This window comes from Camelus bactrianus, chromosome 11 (genome assembly GCF_048773025.1).
Source record: "Camelus bactrianus isolate YW-2024 breed Bactrian camel chromosome 11, ASM4877302v1, whole genome shotgun sequence".
Classification (NCBI taxonomy): domain Eukaryota; kingdom Metazoa; phylum Chordata; class Mammalia; order Artiodactyla; family Camelidae; genus Camelus; species Camelus bactrianus.
Genome location: NC_133549.1, coordinates 39,733,691 through 39,759,344, shown reverse-complemented (window position 1 = coordinate 39,759,344; position 25,654 = coordinate 39,733,691). Strand labels below are relative to the sequence as shown.

Below are 25,654 nucleotides of genomic sequence, written 5' to 3'. Positions count from 1 at the left end.
TCACTGAAATAACCAGTTTCACAGTTAGCTTATTATTATTACTCACTTACTTCCTCCATACCAGGTACAGGGCTGAATGCGTTATATATGATTCACCTTGTTTAAATCCTATGATAGTTGTGGGAAGCATTATCTCCATTGTACAAATGAGGACATTGAGGTTTAGGTGAAATGATTTGTTCAAGGTCACTCAGTAATTTGTTGATACGAGGTTTTAACTGAGGTCCGTGTGACAGCCAAACCTGCCCTCTTAACCACTGTGTTATGCTGAGCCTCTTGGTCCTGATTTTGCATTTCTATTTTGAGTGTGAGGTTTGGTCAAAAAATTGCCTCAAGGCTTGCTAAGTGGATTTAAACATATACATGGCCTTAAACCCAGTGCTTCTGTGAAGTTGTACCTAACAACAGTTGGTGATCCTAAATCTGAACAATTCCGTTTCCAGTATTTCCGTGTCCAGCATCAAGGTTCACTTTGAAAATGTTTTATGCTAACACTGCCCTGTGCTACTGCAGTGGATGACTCTCCAACTGTTTTCCTAAGAGCTAAAGTGTGTAGTCATGTTTCACTCTTAGTTTCTTATTGGTTTGTGTTGCAAGAGTGACCCAAACCCAGTTTTGTGTTTTAGTCTTGATTTTATTTACATCCTTTGTAGCCACTTCTGTGCTAAATGGTTGCCAGGGAGCATCCTGTCCAGCCCTGCCCCTCTGCGCTCCAGCCATCCATCTTTCTCTTTTTCATTTGTTAGTTTTGTAGTTACTTATACATCTAAAAAAGAGTAAAAGTAAAACCCACTAGAGGATTATGAGAATTTTAGAAAAACCATCTAAAGCAAAATAGTGCAGAGGAAGGAAAAGTTAAATGAAATGTTGCTACCTCTGTGTGTAGAAGGTGCGCTAGAGGCTCTCCAGACACCTGACAAAATCTTCCTAACAAAAGGCGGTGGGCTCTTAGCCACCCAGTTGTCTAGGCTGGGGTTGAATTTGCAGAATTAGTAACCAGTTGCTGTTTGCTTTGCTTTGTTTCTTTTAGCTTTGTAACAATTGCATCCCACCACTGCAGAACTCACTGTTTTACAGCTGCTAGAGACTTAGGCTGTTTTCTAGCTTTATTTAAACTAGGAACAGGTAGGCTCACCAGATGACGCTCTTTAAGGGAATGTAATGTGTAACTTTCACTTAAAACATTAGGTGTACAGTTCTCTCTTCCTGTAACACCAGTCTTTCCATATTAATGTGCTGAGAGTTTAACATGAAAACCTTTTCCCCTCACCAGATAAAGTGTTTCACTTGCCCAGAATCTAGGAGGATGTTTTTATTGGTGTTTAGAGGAATGAATGGTATTGGGGGTGGAGGGGTGAATATATTTGTTTCTATGATCTTGTATATTTATTAATTTTGTGCAATAACACATGTTAAACTATTATAATTTTTGCATATTTTTGGAACATCATTATGTTTCTATTTCAGGTGGTGTAGAATCAGAGCTGGAAGGCAGGCAGCTCATGGATCATCTAGTCCAGTGTTTGTGAAACTTCGCAGATGATAAGACTCACTTGGATCACTTATTAAGAATTAGTCCCTAAGCCTCACTCAAAGACCTCCTGAACCAGAATTTCTGGGGAAGGGGGTTTGGGATCCCATATTGTTAATAGTTACTGTGAGGTTAATTCTTACAATTAGGTGAGTTTAAGAAACATCGGTCCAGTCAACCTCTTAAATAGGGAAAGTGACCCCTGAGGAGAGGAAGTTAGATGACTTGCTTAGGGCTGCCCACCTAGCTGGTAGCATCAGCAAGACTGGAACCTGTGTCCCTGACTGCCCTGGAGTTCTTTCCATTCTAATAAGCCAGCCTTCTAGTTCCACGTTAAAGGTACCTTTAAACTCTTCTTGGAGTTAAAGGCAACTGCATCACTGAAAAAGCAAATATTCAGGTTTGCCATTGGTTTTTATTTGTCGTGTGATTTTGATGTTAATATGTTTGATATCCAGGATTCAAGCCATCTTTGACAGGCATTTCGTTACATAGAAAATAAGTCTGAATGTGTGAGCTTGTTTTATTAGTTTACTTTAATTGAGCTTTTTACTCTGCTAAGGTTAGACTATGAGGGTGTTTTAGGAAATGGGTATTGATATCTAGACTGTTTAAAGCCTCAGGTAGTTAAATGTAAGGTACTTCTTTTTCTTTTGAGTTAACTTGTTTTAGATATCCCTGAATGATTTTTTTTGAGGTGGGGTGTTTCTTCTGTGAGAGTGATGAAGACTGGATTGGGGACTATCAGCTGAAACTTATTTGGCTCTTTCAATTTTTGTTCAAGGTGCACATCTGCGAAATTTCCACTGAAATATTCATCAAAGCATTTGTCCCATTCATGCATCTAGGTACCTCTTTTTTCAGGGTTTTTTTTTTTTTTTTTTTTTTTTTTAATAATGTAAGCTAAACTCTTAGAGAGGATCATGTCTCATTTTTGGAGGTTGTGTTAGTATCACCAAAGCCTGAGTATAGCCTTTTAGTTTGGGAGACACCATTGTTGAATACCAGTTCTGACTTAGTATGATCTGGATGGAACAGGAAAGGACCTCGTTCTGCTTTTTCTCTTGGTTTTTATGGGGATTACACACCATCTACCTCCTCCCCTCCAAGGGCCTCAGAATTATTTCAATTCTGAAACATTCCAAATACTATGAGGGACCGGTTAATTTCATTCGCAAACTTAAACACAATTTAAAATATTATTAACCAGGAATATGCACAAAATAGCCTTGAGCCAACATAATATTTTATGGTTTTATTTGCTCTTAAACTACTTAAACCTTTAAGAACAAGCCTCTGGACTCTAATTAGAAGTTTACAGTACTTTAGTTATGTATAAAGTAGTATGTTTCTTTCGAAGGGGCCCTTTCCTCTAAATGCATGTAGTTTATTGGTAGGAAGCGTCAATTCCGGTAAGATTTGCTTGGCATATAAAGAAAATTTATTAAACTAAATACATGGAAATGGATGACTAGGATTGAATATAATGTGTTTTAGTTTTGTCTTTTCATCTTCTTTTTCTCAGAACTCAAACAAGAAACCACAAATCCTACCAACACTGAAAAGGAGAGACAATAAGAAGCATTCTTTCTTTCAACATCCCATCACTGACAATTCCAGAATGTCTACACGGAGGAGTTCTAGGGGTGGCATGCTGTGGAGGGGGGAGCTAGGGCACTAATTACAAGTCCCCTCTGTAGATGATGTGTTAGACTGGGTTAGGGCTTGCTGGAGGTGATGGGGGCTAACTCTCCCCTTATTTTACATCAGGGCTACCATTGGTCATAGGTGCTGCTGCACTGATGGTGATACCCTCATTTCTCCAAAGCTAACCTCCTCTTGCTGTCAGACCTAGGTGGGGAATTCACATCCTGTGGGGAGAACACCACCTGCTAACATAAAGGTTAAGAAGAATATACTCTTCCTGGATCTACTTTGGACAAGTAACTTAGCCTCTTTAAGCCTCAGTTTTTTTCTGTGGTGAAATGGATGTTTTCTAACTCGTAGGGTACTTAGTAAGGATTAATGTGATAATATCTATGAAAATACTTCTAGTAGTACCTGGTGCTTAGTGCTCAGTGAACTATTATTTTCATGTAATGATTCTATAGACTCTTCGTTGTTCTTGGTCTTTCTCTAGACTGGAGATTGCAAATCAAGAGAGACACCTTGGGCGGTGCGCGCTCATAGATGTTACGGATGTTGCAATCTTGAAAGTGGCTAATTATTGTAGGTGGTTTTTTTTTTTTTTTCTTTTCTTTTTTATTGTGATTGAATTCTAGGCTTTTCTAGTGGTTGCTGTTACTTGACAAGATGACCATATTTTTAAGGATAACAGGGCAATTGATTACATGTTCTGTCCTCCTTAGAGTAAGAATACTGGATTTAAAAAAATCATTCTTCTTAACTGTAAGTAACTGAAAAAACAAAGTTTAAAAGAAATAGAACAAGTGCTCATGGATTTTAGAAGATCCTGAATAACCAAAGTTTGAAGACTAAAGAAGGATCTCAGATTATTCTGATAAAATATTTTAACATTGATTACATCAAAGCATTAAAAATGGTCATGTCCAATATACAAGTTTTTGTTGCATAAAGCAACGTAGAGTTGTAATACTTTTGGAAGGCAACTGGGAGTCGTAAAAATGGCCTACATTTTGGTTTAGTAATTTTTTTTCCCCCCTGGAAATCTTAATTCAGTGATACAATTCAAGAGAAGAAAAGAGCTATGTTGGCTTTTTATGTTGTATATATGTTGCAGTAATATCTATAAATAGTGAAAAATTGGAGATAAATAAATACATCCAGCACTTCAAGGCAGGGCATCGAGGGGAAGGAGTTAATGAAATTAAAAGTGTCAACTACCATTTAATGATAATTTTAAAGGTCATATAGCAATACGGGAAAATTTATACTGATTATTTTGCGTAGATTATAGATGAGTAAAAATATACATGTATACAGACTGAAAGGGAATACCTTCTCAAGTGTTAATATTTGATGTGTTAGGATAGCCAATCTTTGGAAAATTCCTTTGTTAACTTTGTACAATAACGTACCTGGAAAAAATTCAAATCTGCTGAGAACATTATGAGTCCTGGTCTTAGGAAAACTAACCTTTGCTCATATTAAGGAACTCATATTATTCTGTTTCTCCTTAGGAACATTTTACTGCTGCAACAAATGGTTCTTTTTAAATTAAAAAAAAAAATGGAGGCATAATTCACATACTATAAAATTCACCCTTTTAAAGTGTACAATTTGGTGGTTTTAGTGTATTCACTAGACTGTACAGCCTTTGCTACTATCTACCTTCCAGAACATTTTCTTCTCCAAAAAGAAATCCTATACCCATTAGTAGTCACTCTCTATTTCCCACTCCCCACAGTCTCTGGAAACCATCAATCTACTTTGTCTCTATGGATTTGCCTATTCTGGACATTTCATATAAATGAAATCATACATAGTGTGGCCTTTTGTGTCTAGCTTCTTTTACTTAGTGTAATATTTTCAAGGTTTATCCATGTACATCCATGTATCATGTATTGGATATTTTGTTCATTTTCATGGTCAAATAATACTCCATTTTATGGGTATACCACATTTTGTTTATCCATTCATCAGTAGATAGACGTTTAGGCTGTTTCTAGTTTTTGGTCATTATAAATAATGCTGCTGTGAACATTGGTACACATGTTTTTGTGTGGACGATATAACTTTTCAGTTCTCTTGGGTAGATACCTAGGAGTAGGATTGCTGCTGGGCCGTATTGTTAGTCTGTTTTTAACTCTTTGAGAAACTGCCAGATTGTTTTCCAAAGTGACTACATCATTTAACATTCCCATCAATAATGTATGAGAATTACAATTTCTCCATACCCTTGCCAACTCTTGTTATTGTTTGTTTGGTTGGTTTTGTCCTTTTAAATTATAGCCATCCCAGTAGGTGTGAAGTAGTATTCATTGTGGTTTTGATTTGTATTTCCCTAAATGGCTAATGATGTTGAACATCACTTCATGTGCTTTTTGGCCATTTGTATATCTTCTTCAGAGAAAAGTCTATTCAGATTTTTTTTGCCCACTTTTAATTGGATTTTGTCTTTTTATTATTGAATTGTAGGAATTCTTGAAGTATTCTAGATACTAGTCACTTATCAGCTATATAATTTTCAAACATTTTCTCACATTCTGTGAGTTATCTTTTTACTTTCTTGGTAGTAACCTTTGAAGCAAATAAGTTTTTAATTTTGATGTAGTCCAGTTTCTCTCTCTCTCTTTTTTTTCCCTTTGTCACTTTGTTTTTATTGTCATATCTAAGAAGGCCTTGCCAAATCCCAGATCAGAAAGATTTATGCCTATGTTATCTTCTAAGACTTTCATGGTTTTGACTTTTACATTTAGGCCTTTAATCCATTTTGAGTTAATTTTTGTATATGGTGTGAGGTAGGGGTTCCAACAGCATCCTTTTGCATGTGAATATCTAATTATTCGAGCACTATTTGTTGAAAAGACTATTTCCCTATTGGATTGTCTTGGCATCCTTGTCACAAGTTATTTGACTGTAAACATGAGGGTTTATTTCTGACTCTAAACCTGTTTCCACTGATTTATATGTCTTCTTATGTCAGTAACACACTTTTTTGGTTCTTGTAGCTTTGTAGGTAAGTTTTGAAATTGAAAAGTATGAATTCTCCAACTTTGCTCTTCTTTTTCATGATGGTTTTGGTTGTCAGAATCCCTTGCATTTCCATATGAATTTTTAATGGTTCTTGTCCATTTCTGCAAAAAAGGCAGTTGGAATTTCGATAGAGATTGCATTGAATCTATAGAACAATTTGGGGGGTATTGTAATTTTAGCAATATTAAATCTTCCATCCCATGAATATGGGATATCTTTCTATTTATTTAGGTCTTCTTTAGTTTCCTTCAAAAGTGTTTCATATTTTTCAGTGTATTTGCAATCTTTTTGTTAAATAAAATACTTTGAGATAAATTTATTTTTTGATGCTATTGTAAATGGAATTGTTTTATTAGTTTCTAGATTGTTCACAGGTAGTATATAGAAATATAATGTATTTTTGTATATTGATCTTGTATCCTGCAACCTTGCTGAACTCTTAGATAACAAATGGTCTTTTAAATAGAAAATTGCTTTTCAAAAGCATGTGAATTTAGGGGGGTTACCTTATGTTTGTTTCATTTGATTGTAGTGGAGTTTATTTTTTCTTTAAAAAATATTAGGCATTTTTACTTGCCACTTTCATATATATAGAATGAAGCACCCAGTACTGATTATTAGCATTGTCATTCTTTGGGAAATTTGATAGGAAAGAATAAAATTTCTATCTCAGATTAGATATAGGAGGCTGTATGAAATGTGTCAAAGAGACCAAATTATAGCTAGCTGGAGCTTAGGAGTTTAAAAGCTAATCTGTTTCTTTCTAATAGTCGGAGTGGCTTTGTATCAAACTTGGGATTTGGGCTAGGAGATGAGCACAGAAAAGGTTGTGTTTGCTTAATATCTAAATGGTTTTGCAGTGCCTTTCTTCTCTAGGCCATTTTACCCAGGGTTTTCTTAGGGTCATTTTTACAGAGACTGGAAAAAACACTGACTTTTAGTTACTCTGCATTTCATTTTGCCATTGTCAGTATAATCCTTGTGGTTTTGGGGTACCAGGTAACCAGGAGAGACAAAATGAAAGTCTCTGCTTGCTCTCTCTCTCTCTCTTTTTTTTTTCTTGGTGCAGGGGTGGAGGGACTGGTAATCTGAGAGGGAGAATGTTTTCCCATGCTAGCAAAGACAGACTGAGGGCATCATCTGATCTTTATGGAAGTGTGCAAAGCCTCAGTTTTTCCATTTGCCCATCTGCAATCATAAAAACAATGTGCTGACTCAGCTTGGAGCCTCTGCAGAATGGCATTTGGGGCTTAGGCAGTCCTGAGAATCATGCAAGAGATTGAAAATATTTGAGCAGGTTTTTAGAGGTAACATTAAAAACAGCTAGAAAAGACAACATACCCTCTCATCTCCTTCAAGATTTGTTTCCTTTAGTCTTTAGTGTACCACCTTGATTTAAGGCATGGAAGGAATAATTTGGTCTCTGTAGAGTTGATTGTGGAGCAAAGATTTTTTTCTTGCTCCAGTGGTTATACTTTAGGGGCATGGGATTGTTTGGGGTGGGTGTGTGGGGGTGGTGGTGAAAGTCTGCTGAAAGCAAGTAATTGGGGAAAATGCTCTTATTATGTTGTATTGACCATCTGCTTACGTTTTTTTTCCTTTAAAATTTTAATTTCCTTATTCCTATGTACATATATTTGCCTGCAAAGCCTAGAAGAATGTTTACCAAAATGTTAACTGACAATGACTACCTCCTGACGGTGGGTTTTAGTGGAGGAAGTATGTTTTCCTATGTTGCTGCAAGTTTTTTTAAGTATGTATTTTATAATGTTTGAGGGGGAAATGAAATCCATTCAAATGTTATTAAAGTGTAAATTTTGTAACACTGATCTAGGTATTTAGGTGAACTTCAGTGTATTTAGGTGAAATTCATCCTTTTTTCTTAGGAAATATGGACCATTTTGTCATAATGCAGCCATACTGTCATTTGTACCATTTTCTCCCCCTCATTGGAATCCTTAGTGTTTGGGATGAAAGATGAATAAGATTTTATAACCCGTAAGATGTGTATGTGTACATGTGTATGTGTGCACACATACACATGTACAATAGCTTATTAAAGTTAATTTAATTTTGTATGTGAAAAAAAGGAATTTAGGTTTTTGAGTTACATTGGTTATCATTTGACAAAATCTAGTTTAGATTTGTATCTGGACTGCCTGGAATGAAGCTGTTTGATACTTATTTGGTTGCCCTTATTAAATAAAAAACTAGTGAAGTAATTGAGTTTCACCTAGGTTTGTACTTTCAGCATAAAGCTATAATCCCAAGATAACCTCTCATTTGGGGACACTGAGATTCTAGAAACTGATGCTTCCTTTCATCTATAGAAATCATCACTGTAAAACCAGTAATAATTATTTTTAAAAGAGGACAAAAGAATAAAAGAAATGTTCTGGAACCACACATGCTTGAAGCTCAGTAGTTTCCAGACCATCTTATACACTTGCTACAATAAAAAGACATTTTAACTTTGATGAGGATCAGGTGTTTGTTTGGTTTGATTATACTCCTGTGAAATTATACGTCTGTTATACATAGTTTATCTCAGATAAATAGATGTAATTTTCTTTCTTTTTCTGAATGTATGCAGAAACTATATATTTATTTATAGGATTTACTTAGAGGATATATGTATTTATAGGATTTACTTTATCAAGTATATAAAGCATAGGGATTTACGTATATTTGTACTTTTCATTTAGGCATCTTTCCTAAAGTCTGTTTTCAAATGAGATAAAATAATAACATGGATTTTGCCTCTATTCCTTTTATCTAATTTCCCAAGAAAACAAAGCACTTTAGGAAGAGAAGTTGATATTTGCTTTCTTATAAACAATAATGTTCTTAAGTAGTCCCATGCATATTAGACAGTCAAATAAATTTATTATTACTCAGCTCCTTGATATTTGAAAAATACATAAAAGTTTTGGTGTGGTTACTCTACGGTGAAGCTCATCAGTGAAAAGGAACCTCCAGCCATCATGTAAGCATAAGCCTCTTAAATATGAATGGACAGCCGAACATCTCTGGATGTTTAAGGAGAGTCTCTAATAATCTCATAGACTAAACAAGCAGGAAAAAGAACCTTAACTGACTTAAGCTGGTTTAGCTCACATCAGCTAAAATCCAACCAAACCAGCAATTCTCACTCCTACTATTACAGGTGTTACTTTCTCTGACTTCTTAAGGCCACTTACCAAACCAGCTGTTAGTAGCAACTGTGAAAGTCTGCTGCTGCTTCTTACGTGGTACAGATAGAATCTTTCGTGTACTTGTTCAACTCACCTGGCAGTCTGAGGTGCCCAACTAGGGCAAATGTTGTCAATACTCCCTTAAGGCTTACTCAGCCGCACTGCACTTGCAGAGGCTAACGTAGGCATTTCTGGCAGAGTTCTGTCTTAAGGAATCATTTTACCTGTCTATTTTTTTCTTTATCCTTTTACTGCACGAATTCTTAAGGAATAAGTAGCTACTTCCTTTTCCTTGCCCCTGGCTTCATGTTGAATCCCTTACCATCTGGCTTCAAACTGTCACAACCAATGACTTATTGTCAAATCCACATCTTGGTTGTCATCGTTCCTACTTTCCTTGACCCCTTTGCTACTTTTGGCATCCAGCTTAGCTCTTGCAGCACAGTCTTCATTCTCCTCCTGTTTCTGCCTCCTTCCTTTTTCATTTTAGATTCCTCCTTACATTTCTAACTGAGCATTCCCCAAGATTTTGTCCTTATCTCTCCATTCCGTGGTCTTTCCCCGTCTTTAGAAAACTTTCCTTTGACTCATTTTTAATCCATAAGCATTTTTTCAGTATCATAATAAAGAATTGTGTGGGATGCAAAGATGGTTTAGATATGTACTTCCTGCTGTCAAATAACTTGCAACATGTATGAGCTTATACTCTTACCATATCTTGTTACCAAATTTAATTGACATATTTTGAAAATGCCTCTTCAACTTTTTGTTTTCTCTCCATTCCCACTGATACTACTGCAGCCCTTAGTCCCTTTTATTTGTGCCTTACTCAGTGCCTACTATGTTTCAGGTGGTCCATAAATGCACTTTGAATGAATGAATCAACCAGCCTATCCATTTTCTTTTCTTTTTTTTTAATTGAAATGTAGTAAGTTTACAGTGTGTCAATGTCTGGTGTTCAGCATAATGTTTCAGTCATACATATACCACATATGTTTGTTTTCATATTCCTTTCCATTCTAGGTTAATCAACCTATCCATTTTGATTATTGTAAAACTTTCAAGATGGCTTCCTTTATTTTGTCTATTTCATCAAGTATGCCTCTACCAAGTTGATCTTCCTTACACATAGTTTTAATCTTACCAGCTTATCAAAAACCTACTATAATTAAAATAGTAAGATGTTATCTGCTGTGGACTGAACTGTGTCACCTGCTCACCCATTCCCTCCCTGACCCCCAATGTGATAGTTTTTGGAGATGGGGCCGTTGGGAGGTAATTAGGGTTAGATGATGTCATGAGGGTGGGGCCCTCACAATGGGGTTGGTGGCTTTATCAGAAAAGGAAGAGAGAGAGATCATCCTCTCTCTGACATATAAGGACACAGTGAGAGAAGCAGTCATCTTCAAGCCAGGAAGACGACTCTCACCAGGAACTGAATCTGCCAGCACCGTAAAGGTGGACTTCCCAGCCTCCAGAACTGTGAGAAGTAAGTATCTGTTGTTTATACTATCCATCTGTGGTATTTTGTTACAGCAGCCCAAGCAGACTAATACATTGTCTTTTTAACTATCAAAATAACCAGGATGGAAAAAATGATAAAAAGTAAGATGAATGAGTTCTAAATGTCTGCTGTACAACATTGTTTCCATAGTTAACAGTGCTGTATTGTACACTTAGAATTTTAAGATGGTAGATCTCATGTTAAGCATTCTTACCATAATAAAATATAGTTTAAAAAAGGAAAAAATTGATAATGTACAGTGATCAAGGCCCCATGAGATGTTGACCCCTTCTCTGATAGCATCTCGTACTTGTCCCCTGATTCTCTGTTTCAGCCACAGTGGCTTTCTGGCTGCTTCTTAAGACACTGCAGGCACTTCTAGGTCTGGTCTGCCCCAGGGCCTTGGTAGTTGCTGTCCCCTGTCCCTGGGAGGTCCTTCCCCCAGATAGCTTTTTGGCTCACATCCTTCAGGTGTTACTCAGATTTCACCAAGTCAGTGAGGCTGTCTGTGGGCTTCCTATCTAAAATTTCAGCCCCTCCCTGCAATGGTTATCTGCTTTCCCTTCGTTAGTTTTTCTTCCTTTGCCCCATATTATATCTTTTGCTTACTCCTTCTTTTTGTTAACTTAATTTTTGGCTGCCTCTCCCACCAGAACATACGCTCCATGTCAGTCTCATTCCCAGCTGTATTCCAAGGGCCCTGCAACAGGGGTGGGCACACAGGTGCTCCACACATATTGTTGAATGACTGAAGTGAATATTATTGAGGGTATGGTGTGAGACAATATATTTTATAATATTTTTATAATATTAATGGCCGTGTGAATTGGAATAATCCTCCTAGAAAGTGACTTGGCAGAATGCTTAAGAACCTGGTAGCATCACTTGCAGAAATCTGATCTCAGGAACTATTAGAAATGCATGTAAATCAGAAAACAGAGATGGTCATCTAAACTTATTTTTTTAAGTTACTAACTTTTATTAATTAAAAAAATTGTGGTAAATACACATAACATAAAATCTACCACCTTAACTATTTTTCAGTAGTGTTAGGTACATTCACATTGTACAAACCAATCATTAATATTTTGAGGACCTAAATATTTTTTAAAAGAGCAAAAATCTGTTAACAATTTAAAAGTCCAGTATTGAGGAATGGTGAAGCAAATCTGTGCTGTAACCATTTAGAGTAGTGTAAAGTTTTTAATAACATGGGGAAATGATTATTTTAAGTAAAAAAAGCAACATGGTCTCAATTGTGTAGTTTTAAAAACTACATCAAAAAACTGGTAGGAAAAAAACTGGTAGGAAATACACCAAAATGTTAATAATAAATATAGGATGATTTTTTTATATTTATCTTATACTTTTCTATATTTTCTAAATTAAGCAGGCATTACTTTTATTATTTAGGGGAATAATACAAAAAACCTCCAAGAGTTCCCTTTACCTACTGTGTAGAATTCAGATCCTTCCAGAGTCTGCAGAGGTCTTTATCCTCTGGCTCTAGCCCATATTTATACCGTCTGTTCAAAAGGGCAGCTCAGAACGGCATGTATGTAATGCACGTATCTGCATATGTGTGTCCATGTGTCTGTATTTATGTATGTATAAGTGTTTGTATATGCACACACTGTGGTTAGCACCCTTCTGCTCGTGTTCCTGTCCTAACAGACACTTGGTTCTGCCCATCTAAGTGTGCCTTTAATACCTAGATAAAAAGCCCATTTTTACCTGAAATCTCTGCTGATCTCTGAACTCTTCTACTGCTTACATTTTATGTAACTAATACCTTTATTTATTAATTCTCTTCAGTCTTTAAATTGCTGCTTCTGTATCTCTTATAGTGCCTCCCTGGAAGAGTCATCTTGCTCTTCTCTGCCTGTTTAATTTTCTCTCATTTTCCTCCCTTGCTACTTTTTATTTTGAAAAAAATTCCAACATAGAAAAGCTTAAATAGTACAATGAGTTCCTGTATACCCCTCACCAAGATTCATTGATTGTTAATCTTTTGCTTCTTTTTCTGTATATTCATAGTGTGTGTGTCTGTGTGTGCGTTTGTGTACATTTATTTTTTTTCCCTTGAACCATTGGTCATTTGAAAGTAGACTGCAGATATCACGACATTTCACTTCGAAATACTTCAGCATGGATCTCTCAAGTATAAGGATGTTCTCCTAAATAATCATAATACCATTATCACACTGAAGAAATTTAGTATCAATACATATTGTTGCATATTCAGACCAAATTCCTTTACCTGTCATATACTTTAGATGTCCTTTCATTTACAGTAGTTTCTTTTCCTTTTTTCCTTTCATGACATTAACATTTTTGGAGTCCAGGCTAGTTATTTTGTAGAATGTGCTACAATCTGGATTTGCCTGATTTTTTTCTTCATAATTAGAGTCAGGTTAAATCTTTTTTTTTTTTTTTTTTTTTTGGCAAGAATGTTATATTGTAAAGTACCTTCCTCTCTTAATAATTAATGAGTAAGCTGTGGGCTGAGATTATATATATCCTGAACCCCAATAAACTTTCATCCAATGGTCGTGGCATCTCACTCCTTTTATTTGTTTATTTTATTTATTTATTTATTTATTTATTTATTTATTTATTTATTTATTTATTTATTTATTTATTTATTTTCATCTCACTCCTTTTGAAGTATCATTCTGCAAAGTCACTCTTGTCAATCTTTATCTATAGTAATCTGTTCCTTCTTCCATTCTCGAGTGAAAATAGATGTTTGAGGTAGGAAGAGATAGTAGGGAATCTATTTCAAACAAATAGGACATCTGTTTCAAACATCTTATTTTCTAGATGAGCATTAAGTGTTTTTGCCCAAGAGTAGTTGTGTCGTTAGTGACAAAGTTAGGACTAGAGCCTGGGTTTCCTGGTTCTTAATCTAGTACTATTTCCAGCTGCCTCTTACAGACCCTCAGCCAATAATACAAACACAAAACAAATATGTGTTACCTTAAATAGAGCATACTTTTTTTTTACAAGTAGAAAGAGAGCATCTATTAGTTTTCCAAAAGGATTCCTTTATTCATTTATTCAAAGAGACAATTAAAAGAGGCAAAATTAAAAGAGGCATATTTTCAAGTTGCAGCCATGCTAAAGTAGAGCTCCGTGCTCTCCACCTCTTTCTTCCTTTGTGCTGTTCCTTTGGCTCCTTACATTTGTCCTTCTCTTCTCTTTTTTATTGTTATTTTTTAAAGTTAAACATTTTTTTGTTATTTTTGATGAATAAAAATTGTATTTGTTTAAGGCGTACAATGTGATGTTTTGATATATGTATGCATTGTGAAATGATTACCACAATCAAAATAATGAACATATTCATCACCTCTCCTCGTTATCTTTTTTCTGTATGTGCGGTGACACCACTTGAGATTTACTCCTAGCAAATTTCAGTGTACAGTACATTGTTACTAACTGTGGTCACCATGCTGTACGTTAGGTCTCCAGAACTATTTATCTTATAACTGAAAATTTGTACCCTTTGATCAGTATCTCCCCTTATCTCCCACCCATCCCCTGGCCTCTGGTGATTACCATTTTACTTCCTGTTTCTGTGAGTTCTAACTTTCAGATTTCACATGTAAGTGAAATCATGCAATATTGTGCAATATTTGATCTTCTGTGTCTGATTTATTTCACTTAGCATAATGTCCTCTAGGTTTGTCCATGTTGTTGCAAATGGCAGGATTTCCTATTTTTTTAAAGGCTGAATAATATTCTTCTTTGTGGGTATGGTGTTTGTGTGTGTGGGATGTGTGTGTGTGTATAACATGTTTTAAATCTATTCATCTATGTGTGGACACTTAGTTCATTTCTGTATCTTAGCTACTGTGAAAAATGCTGCAAAGAACATGGGAAGGCAGGCATCTCTTCAAGAAGTGGTTTTATTTCCTTTGGGTATATACCCAGAAATGAGATGGCTGAGTCATATGGTAGTTCTATTTTTAATTTTTAGAGGAACTTCCATACTGTTCTTTATTTTTAAGATGTAATTTTTAAAATATATTTTTATTGAAATATAGTCAGTTTACAATGTTGTGTCAATTTCTGGTGTACAGCACAATACTTTAGTCATATGGGAACATACATATATTTGTTTTCATATTCTTTTTAACCGTAAGTTACTACAAGATATAGAATATATTTCCCTGTGCTATACAGTATAAACTTGTTGGTTATCTATTTTATAAATACATACTGTTTTCTGTTGTTTATCTATTTTATATATACCTATTGTTTTCCATAGTGGCTACACCAAAATACATTCCCACCAATTGTGCACAGAGGTTCCCTTTTCTCTACATCGTTACCAACACTTGTTCTATTTTGACTTTTTGATAATAGCCATTCTAACAGTTTTGAGATGATACATTATTCTGGTTTTGATGTGCAGTTCTCTGATAATTAGTGATGTGTGCGTCTTTTCATATGTCTATTGGCCATTTGTATGTCTTCTGGGGAAAAATGTCTATTCAAGTCCATTCTCAATTTTTAAAGTTGAGTTACTTGTTTTTTTTGCTATTGAGTTGTATGAATTCCTTATATATTTTGGCTATTACATAGGTTGCCTTTTCATTTTGTTGATTATTTGCTGTGCAGAAATTTTTTAGTTTGATGTAGTCCTAGTTGTTTATTTTTGCTTTTGTTGCCTGTGCTTTTGGTGTCAATTCCAAAAAATCATTGCCAAGACCAATGTCAAGGAGCCTTTCACCTACTTCCTTTCACTTTTGAAGCATTACATGAGCTGAGCTGAGTTCTGCAGAGGAGGCCTTTAACCACCCACCTTCCGGCTGAATTGGGTACCCTTGTTTGTTATTATAGGATCCTGTTCGTACCTCATATATCACTGTATGGATCTTTTTTTTTCCCCTTTGGTAATTGTCGTTTACAATTATAATATACGCTCCTTTATTGGACTGTGAGCTCATTGAGATCAGGAATTTTTGTTTCGTTTGACCCTGGGCTTGCCATTAGAGTGTTCAATCAATGTGTGCTTTAACAGTGAAGCTATTTCAAGTCTGTAGTCATTGATTGCTTTACCATAAAGGCATGGATGAGACTCAGGGCTCCAAGTCCCTCCAGTTCTGACAGCGTCCATAAATATTTGATCTAGAATGTGCAAGGCAGTGTAGAAAATGGAAAGCTATTTTGTATGTTATGCAAGCCCTCAAGGAACATAGGGAGAAAAGTCCTGACTGTAGTTAGAAGAAGACGGAGTGAGTTAATTGGTGCCCTAGGGAATATGATGTGATGCTTCAGCAATGAGAGGGTAGAGGTGTAGTTAGGGATGTCTGGATGGAGGCCAGAGGCTGAGGGAAGGATCAGAGCATTTTGGTTGAAGGGAACAAGTTGGGAAAGGCATAGAGTCAGAAATGTTGTGTTTGGGAGAATTTGAACAGTTGTTTGGCCTTTAGGATTCTTTGCCTTATAAATAACATACACATAAATGGCTCTTTGTACATACTGTTGGCTGTCTGAGTCTTCTCCATTTGGCTTTTAGGGAAGACTCGGGTACATTTATTGATACTAACTGAACATCTGTATTGCTAGAAAAACTCTGGTTGGGGTAATTTCTACCATGGAGGAAGGACTTTTTAAAGCAAGCACTTACGGTAGCTAATGTTCCAACTAATGTTATTATTTTTTTTAAAGGTCTGTTCTCCACTGCCTGTGCAACTCATATGAGCCCAAATTCTTCACTCATAGGTTAGGTAGGTTAAACCTCAGGGGAAGTTCATGAATGACTGAAAACCCATGAGGCATTACTGCTTCAATCCTGAATTTTCAGGGTCTTCTGTAGCCCGAAAGAGTTACGTAACTACTTTGATTTACATCCAGAATAGGACTGTAAGCACCACTGAAAAAGGGCTGGGGACCTCAGTGTGGTACTTAATTTCCGGCTACTTAGTTTTCAAATAAAGAGAAAACCCTGCAACATGGTGATAGAAGGTACCAGCTTGGAGAACACAATATTTATTGTGTCTGAGCGAGAACTAAACACATGCCTTTTCAATATATTAGTGTCCATTTTTTCCTTTAAGTAAACTTCTGCTTGTATTTTGAGTAACTCTTCACCAAATGCCAGAACTTTTCGCTCAGTAAGTGTTAGAACAGTAGGGACTGTGAACCATTAAAGAACTGATTTTTTTTCTTATAAATACCAGCTTACTCCAAACAAGTTTCTAGTTACTAACCTTGTTGCCATAAATTCCCCAGTCATATGTTTTATAATCTCTTCTTTGGCATACATTTTAATTGTTTTCTTACTGCTTCATAGGTGCTATAATCCTTTTCTAGTTTCCTGGGTTTTAAAATAAACCTATAAAAGCTTCAGTTTTATATTTAATAGCCGTGTTTCACAGGGTTCTAAAGCTGTGAATAAGTTCAGTCAGGCAAAAGCTTTTGATGTGGAATGCCTTTATTTCTTGGTTTCGAAAAATGTATTAATCTTCCAGTGTTTCACCTTGTGATGATCTTAGATACTGACTGGGATTTTGAAAATATTGAGAAATGCTTAAAAAGAAGAAATGTAGAAAAACACTGAACATACACAGGTAAAAACATTGGACCTGTAATTTTCTACTACCAGGTTTCACCAGATCATTTATTTTTTGGAATGTACCATATTTCTTATGGATGAGTGAGACCGTCACTACCCTCTTGCAGGTTACAGCTAAGTGGAGGAGGGAGACGAGGATCAGATAATCACACAAATAAATTCACTGTCATGGGGTGTGCTCTGGAGGAAAAGGGGTTGGTGTTGTGAGAGAATACTGGCAGGTGGGAGGGGAGGGAAGGAAGTGACTTTTGCGTGACCTGAGATCTGACAGTTGAGTAGGAGTCAAGCAGGGGAAATTTGGGTGTGGAAAAGGGAATATTACAGGGAGGTGTGGTAAGGTGGGAGGTATCATTGCATTTTCAGGGAACTGAAAGAAGATTAATGTGGCTGGAACACAGAATTTGTGTGTGTTGGCGGGGAGGGTGAGGCAAAAAGTACAACCAAAGAAGTAAGCAGGGACTGTACCATCAAGCCGTTGCAGGCCATACTAAGTGTTCTGGCATTTCTTCTGAGAGCAGTAATGTACCTTTGAGGTATTGGGGCATAGAATATAGAATGATTAGAGTTGCATTTGGGGGAAAAGAAATGACTATTGTCTGTGTGGAAAATGTACTGGAAGAGGAGTGAGCAAAGAGGCGGAGAGGCTAGCATTTGGGGGCTACTGCAGAAGTCTGGTGAGAGGTGATGGTGGTTGGGCAGAGAGCAACTGCCTGATTTGAAGATGCTGAAAAAGGACTTCACTAAATGCCTTTTCACTGATGCTGAGAGATGGGCAAAATATGAAGCTGAGGCCCAAAGGGTCAAAGATCACATGGTTAGTAAGCAGAAGTAGACTGGGACTTGAAAAGTGAGGTGCTTAACCTTAAACTCACTGCTTTTATGACTCTCCACCTTTTTAGGAGCAGAACCTCCAGTTTGGAGAACTTAATTATCCTCTGACTGACACCACACCAACTAAAATGTTCAGCTCCTGTGCATTAAATCTAAATTTAGGTAACAAACTCATATCTGGCAATGAGCATTGCTTTGCAGGCTCACTTGCTATCATTTTAATCACTTGGTACCTTCTGATGCGGAAATACTCCATCTCAACTGTTTGGTTGAGGACAGGCCTATCAGTCAAGGCAGAGTTTGCCAGTCTGCTTGGTAATATTCATTTACTGAACCCATACTATGTTCCTGGCACTGCTGTAGTTACAGAAAGATGCCTAAAACATGCCCACTATGGTTCTCATTACTAGGGGAGAAAGGATGCAAATGCATGGTTACCGTGTGATGACTTCTGTTGTCAAGGTGTATGCAGAATGCTGTGGGAGCCCAGAGGAAGGACTTTGGGCTGAGAATTAGTCCCAGATAAATACTGGTTATTTCAATCATTTTATGGAGCTATTCCCTGAACAAGAAGAGAGTATAGGTGTTGTCAGGCAAAGATGTCCAGAAGGTAGTCAGTGGATTGATTTGGTAGAGAAAAATGAGTTAAAGGTAAAAATGAAAAGTTTTTAAGTTTTAGGGGTTCAAGTTTCAGGCTGATAAGGAACTTGGCTAAGTTGCCCTAAATATTACCTTCTGGAAATAATATGAAAAACAGAGTCTTACGAGGGGGGAGGGTATAGCTCAAGCAGTAGACTGCATGCTTAGCACGCATGAGGTCCTGGGTTCAACCCCCAGTACCTCCTCTAAAAATAAAAAATAAACAAATAAAAACCTAAAAAAACCCCAAAAAACAAAACACAGTCTTACCATGTTTTTTACTGTGCACTTAAAAAAAAGTTAATACCATATATTTATTTTGTATTATATTAATGTTTTATCAGAAAGTTATTATTTTCCTTTGAAACTGATTTGGGGAAAACTGTCTATAATTTTAAGAGGACTTTTTTTTCAATAAAATGATTGTAAAGCAAGAGTTACAAGATAAAAGTCACTTGATAATTTGTTTTACAGAAACTTTATCAGAACACATCTCTTTCTTTAAGCAAGATATGCTCGTTCCTTTTTTCCCCTTCTGTAATGTTAGTTCCTCCTGGGGACAATGGGAAATTATATCTTTTAAGCCCGCATCATTCTGTGGGCTTTGGGCATGCCTGCATGCTTTTCATGAGAATTTGCCAAACTGAATCTACCCCTGTTTTGCTTTGTGTTTTGTAGTTATTTGTCTAAACTTTTTTGTTACTAATTTTAGTACTCTTTTAAAAAATGTTAAATAAGCTGATTGCAATTTATTAGCAGGGTACTAGGGAACAATGAAGCTTGTTTCCCAAGGAACCTCAGTGTTAGGGCAGCATAGTATTCCATGCCCCCTTGGTGGAAGCCCTGTGGGACATGTTATATATGCATCTCTGAAATAGATCAGTGCATCTGTAACTAAAAAGTACTTCTGCTCCGAGACTTGAACAGAAGGACCTGATGGGCTGGAAATATATAGGATGTGCTGATAGGGTCAATTGGTGATGTCACTGTAAGGTCAGTTAGTATATTACAGGGAAACTTGGAATTATTTCCTACTGGTGAGTGTGTAAAGGAGAAGAAACTAAGACCCTGGTATGTGTTGAATTAACTAACTATTCGCGAGTCAGTTTACAGAGCTTTAATAGGTCAATATATCCCACCAGTTACATTATGGAAATTTTTGGACTTGTGATTTCTCAGGGAAGACTTACATGAAATGAAAGTTCTAAAATGTAAAAAATGGCTGGTTTCAGGCTTTATTTACATTGCTACTTAAAACTTGTCCAGCAAAAGGAAGAGTTTTCACGTAATAGTAACTGCAGCTCCGTTTATGGAGTATTTACTATACACCAGGTACTGTGCTATTTGACAACAGCCCAATGAAATAGGTATTATTATTCCTGATTTACAAGTCAGGAAACTGAAGCTCAGAAAGTCCAAGTAACTGCTCATGGTTCGTGAATATGTGGCTGAGTGGGAGTTGAATCTCCAACTGCTCAGAGACACTTAACCACCATACTATTCTGCGTGTAAAATTGTTTTCTTTTTTTTAACAATTTGGTTTTTGTAGGTTCATAAATCAATTAATAAATATCTATAAGACAATGAGGGCCTTGATATAGGTCAACCTTTAATGTCTCCTATTACATCTATTAAAAAGTATTTATTGAGCCTATTGTGTGCAAAGCACAAAGCTGTGGGCTTGTGTGGATAGCACAGAGATGAGAAAGTCTTAGCTCTGTGTTTGGTTCAGGGATTTGCAATGGCCTCTTAGCAGAGGAGAAAGGCATGGCCAGCAGTTACTGATATACCGGTGCTTTGAGATAGAGAAAAGAATGTTTTTAAGAGTCACGTGAGGGATGGGGGAACTTGAAGGAGAAGTGGGCTTTTGAGGAAGACCTTGAAAGATGAGTAAGATTTCTGCTGGTTGAGACATGGGGTAGGTGAGGCATTTTCCTCTTGAGGGTGAGTGTGAAAGAAAGGCAAGGAAGAGAGAGTAGTGGGGGGCGGTTAGCTGGAAAGGAAAACTGATCTAGAAGGCAGAGTGTGGGTGCCAGGATGAGTGATTGGAACTTTATGCACCAGGCAGTTAATATTTTCATTAACCTTTATCAAGCGTCTAGTATGCACAGTCACTTTTTGTTTTAGGAAGTCAACGAACTGTTGTTTTTAGGGTTGTATGGCTTCCTTCTCACTAAAGAAGGCTCTTTTGATATTCTTTATTTAGGTCAGGGTTTCTGACAGGTCTAAGGTCTTGACTATTGTCCTTGGAATTAAGCACTAATGGAAGAAAACCATCTTTTAAGACATGGACTAATTCCTCTTTAATTTTGATAAAGTTTAAGGTGCCATATAGTAATTGATGGGGCATTTTGAACTATTTTAGACCGGAAGACTATTCACTTTGGCATTACCTTTTGCAATCCCTACACCTACCACAATCTAGTCTACAGTACAAAATAGTGGTTGCTCTGGGAGAGAAAGTTGGAAGAACTGAATTGTGTGATATTTTAGAAGATCCAGTTTTCATTTTCTCTTCCTATGTTGAATAATTTGGGATTCTTCTATACACTTAGTTTCAAAAAGCAGTATTGTATGGAAAGCAGAGGAATTAAAGTGAATATAATTTGAAGTTGGATGGTTTTTGGCATGGCTTCATCTTAAAACTGTTGTCTTTTCCTATGTAGGCTGTTGACTCTGAATTGACTTGTTCTAAATTCCAGCAACTTGTTTTTTTTTTTTACAACTTGAACTTTGTGCCTTGGCTTGTGATAGCTATTTCAGATTAGTGCTTTAAAAAACCCTTTTTAGATGATAGCCAGAAATCAATGTGCACTTTCAGAGGCAGAGATGATTATACTGGTTTTGGAAGGTTTGAGTGAGTTCATTTTATTTTATAACAAAATGCCCCGTTGGCCAATATAACTGCACATGAAAAGTGAATCAAATATGTTACTTTTCTGTTCAGGAGGGATTCTCAGGTTTTTTGTGGAAGAGTGAATGGTGTTGTGATTGTAACCTGGGAAGTTACAGTCTGTATCTGGAAGGTACATCTGGAATAGGTGATGTAGCTTACACACTCCATGTGGTTATTAATGAAGAAACGCCAGTGTCTCATTCTCAAGAAAAGCATGAGCTTTGGCATGAAACATCTGACTCTGAACCCTGGCTCCTCTGCTTCATAGCTGTATGACACAGGGCCAGTTACTTTAGCTTATCTGTAATGCTCAGCATCCTCATCTTTAAAAGGAGAATAATGATATTTTCTAGAGTAGTGAGATGGTTAAGTGAACTAATCCATGTGAAGAGCTCAGCGCAGTGCCCGACACATAAGTGCTCAGTAAAAGTAGTTTTTGAAAAACACTGTGATCTTTACTTGCATTTCATGTAGAACTTGGTGGATGCTTTGTATACTGAAAGTTTCAGTGCCACTTCCCTCTTTTAATGGTCATACTGTTGTGTACAGGTGTGCACTCTGCAGGTCAGGACTGAGAGGTTATTGGAGGGACAGTAACGAAAGAATTGTGAAATCTTTTGTTGTTGTTGTTATGTTAATACATAATGTTATTGCAATAAAACAACCAATATTTAACTATTGAAAGCAATTTTGTTTTTCTTCATCATTTTGACATATCTTTCTTCCCAGTATATATTTATCTTTTATTTATTTTTATAACACAATTTGGTGAGATTATGTATTATTATTTTAACATAATTATAGAGAATATTGTATTGTATCTCCTTCCCCATTTAATGTTATGTCTTAAACTTAACACAAATTTAAATGGCTACACAGAAACATTCTATCAGGTGGAGCAGACCATTCTTTTTTTTTTTTTCAGTTTTATTAGGTAGAATTGTTACAATTTGACTGCACATATACAATATATTGCATGTAAAGACATATATACAATATACTGCATATTTTTTTTAGTTTACATACATGTACTGATCATGTTTCTAAGAACAGTTTAGAGCTTTAGCTTTTTAAACTTACATAGTTATCAAACGAATAAAGCCAACCACAAAATAAGAATCAACAGAATGCGGTAATCCAGTCATAAAGGACAGTCAAATGTGCTTACACATATTTAAGAAATCAGTCATCTAAGTTATAAATAAGTAGTTCATTTGTGTCATTTTTTTTTTTTTAGATTCCACATATAAATGCTATCATATGGCATTTTTCTTTTTCTTTCCAGCCCACTTCATTTAGAATGGCAATCTCTAGGTCCAAACATGTTGCTGCAAATGGCATCTTTCTTTTTTATGACTGAGTAGTATTCCATTATATATATATACCACAGCTTCTTTATCCAGTCATCTGTTGATGGACATTTGGGTTGTTTCCATGTCTTGGCTATTGTAAATAGTGCTGCTGTGAACACTGGGGTGCATGTGTCTTTTTGAATTTTATTTTTCTCTGTGTATGTGTCCAGGAGTGGGATTGCTGGATCACATGGTAGGTCTATTTTTAGTTTTTTAAGGAACCTCCATACTGTCCTCCATAGTGGTGGCACCAATTTACACATTCCCTTTTCTCCACACCCTCTGCAGCATCTATCATTTGTAGACTTTTTAATGGCATTAAATTTAATGGCCAGATGGCATTCTGGCTGGTGCGAGGTGATACCTCATTGTAGTTTTGATTTGCATTTCTCTGACAATTGGCGATGCTGAGCATTTTTTCACGTGCCTATTGGCCATCTGTATGTCTTCACAGGAGAATTGCTTGTTTAGGTCTTCTGCCCATTTTTGGATTGGGTTGCTTGTCTTTTTTGATATTAAGGTGTATGAGCTGTTTGTATATTTTGGAAATTAGTCATTTGTTGGTCACATCATTTGCAGGTATTTTCTCCCATTCTGTAGGTTGTCTTTTCATTTTGTTGGTGGTATCCTTAGCTGTGCAAAAGCTTTTAAGTTTAATTAGTTCCTATTTGTTTATTTTTGCTTTTATTTCCATTACTCCAGGAGCTGGTTTAAAAAATATATTGCTGTCATTTATGTCCAAGAGTGTTCTGCCTGTGTTTTCCTCTAGGAGTTTTGTTATATCTGGTCTTACATTTAAGTCTTTAATCCATTTTGAGTTAATTTTTGTATATGGTGTTAGAGAATGTTCTAAATTGTCTTTTACAGGTAGCTGTGGAGCAGACCATTCTTAACTCCGGATTGCTCTTTCTCCATCAAATAATGTAGCCCCAAACAGGCAACACCATGTTCTTATAATGAACATTGAGTAATTTGATTCTGCTGTTTTAACTGATATTTAAATGTTTATGATGAGCCAGGAAGCCTCCCTCATTTATAATATAAGAATTTGGGATTATGAATAGAAAGAACATTTACTTATACTCAAGGATTAATGGTAATTTTTCCAATGCTGAGGCTGTTTCTTTAAGTAATTCATTTTGAGCATGTCTTATAAAGAGAAATATTTACATTTTAACGAAGGAAACATTAATGAAATGTTTTTCTTCTTATAAAATGGGGAATATTATGTTGTTTTTAGGTTCTGGATTTAATGCAGTGTAACTACCTTAGCATTTTAATTGTAAAGCTCAATGGTAAATTTTTAGAATTAAGTAAACTTAGATTATGTGAAACTTTTCTTTTAAAGTTATGACTATTTTTTTTGCAGTAGTTAATATGTCTTAAGAATAGCCAATCTGTTGTGGTATAGAATAACCTTTTAGTTATTGAAGCAGTTGAAATTTTACAAAGTTTTAAAGAAGGCTGTGTAATCATACTAATGAAAAACAGACTTTTGACTTGAAATAAGCCATTTAAGTCTTAAAAATAAAGAAAACTTCCATCTTGGTAATAAAAGAAAATTAAAACAGCAAGATCCTAGTTTTTGCCTAATTAGCAAAAAAAAATTTCTTTTATGGTAAAATTCAGTGCTGACCTGGGTATGAGGAGATGGTACCCTCACTGCTGGTGGGAACTGACACACCTGTTCTGGTGAACATTTTTGTTTGGGATTCCTGTGATTATTCTTCCAGTCATCTTTCCTGAGGATATGGTCTGACTCAGACACAGGAGTGTGCTCAGAGATGTTTATCAAACTATTATTCAACCAGGAAAATATTGGAAACAATTCAAATGTCCAACAAGAGCTATCCAAATGATGAAATATTATATAGCTATTAAAATGATGTGCTTTCAAAGCATAATTAACATGGGAAAAGTCTCAGAATATATACGTCATATATTAGAGTATTATACTAATTTTGCCATAATCAATACATTTGCATAGAAAAAATTTTAAAGACTATACAGAAACAAAATAAAATGTTTTCAAAATGTCCCCAAATTTCTTCATGAGCTTTTATTCTATAATCAAAAAGAAGTGAGTAAACATTAGTATAAAATAACGATTTTGAACAAATGGCCCTAAGTGGTTCACTTTAGATGGCCAGAGTTTTACTATATGGATCACAGTACATTATCCTTAGTGGAAAAACTATTTGGTAGCATTTAATAATTAATGTTGAGCTTTATCTTGGAGCCATTCATAAAAAAAAAAAAAAAAAAAAGAATTCACATTTAGATGAGCCAAAGTCCTGAGAGCTTGTATCAGAAATCAAATGGCAACTCAGTGTAAGTGAACCCTAAACTTCTTTGATAAGAAATTTGGCAAAATTTCATCAGTTCTATGAAAATACTTCTACATTGCTGAGAAAATGATATGAGCAAGTAAAATGGGCAGAGGA

General features: G+C 35.9%; 1 protein-coding gene across 5 annotated transcripts in view; it reads left to right on the top strand.

Moving 5' to 3' along the window:
* CNNM2 (cyclin and CBS domain divalent metal cation transport mediator 2) overlaps positions 1-25,654 on the top strand; it is a 127,910-nt gene that overhangs the window by 4,819 nt on the left and 97,437 nt on the right. The window contains exons 2-3 of one of the 5 annotated variants that reach the window (XR_012510146.1): positions 1,468-1,680; positions 3,057-25,480. The exons of 3 other annotated variants lie outside the window; for them this stretch is intronic. Coding sequence is in view for 1 of the 2 variants with exons in the window: in XM_074373698.1 (XP_074229799.1) it covers positions 1,468-1,529 (62 nt within the window). In the remaining variant the exon portion in view is untranslated. Of the gene's footprint in view, positions 1-1,467; positions 25,481-25,654 lie in introns of those variants that run through there. One more of the 5 variants, XM_074373698.1, reaches the window with a different exon arrangement.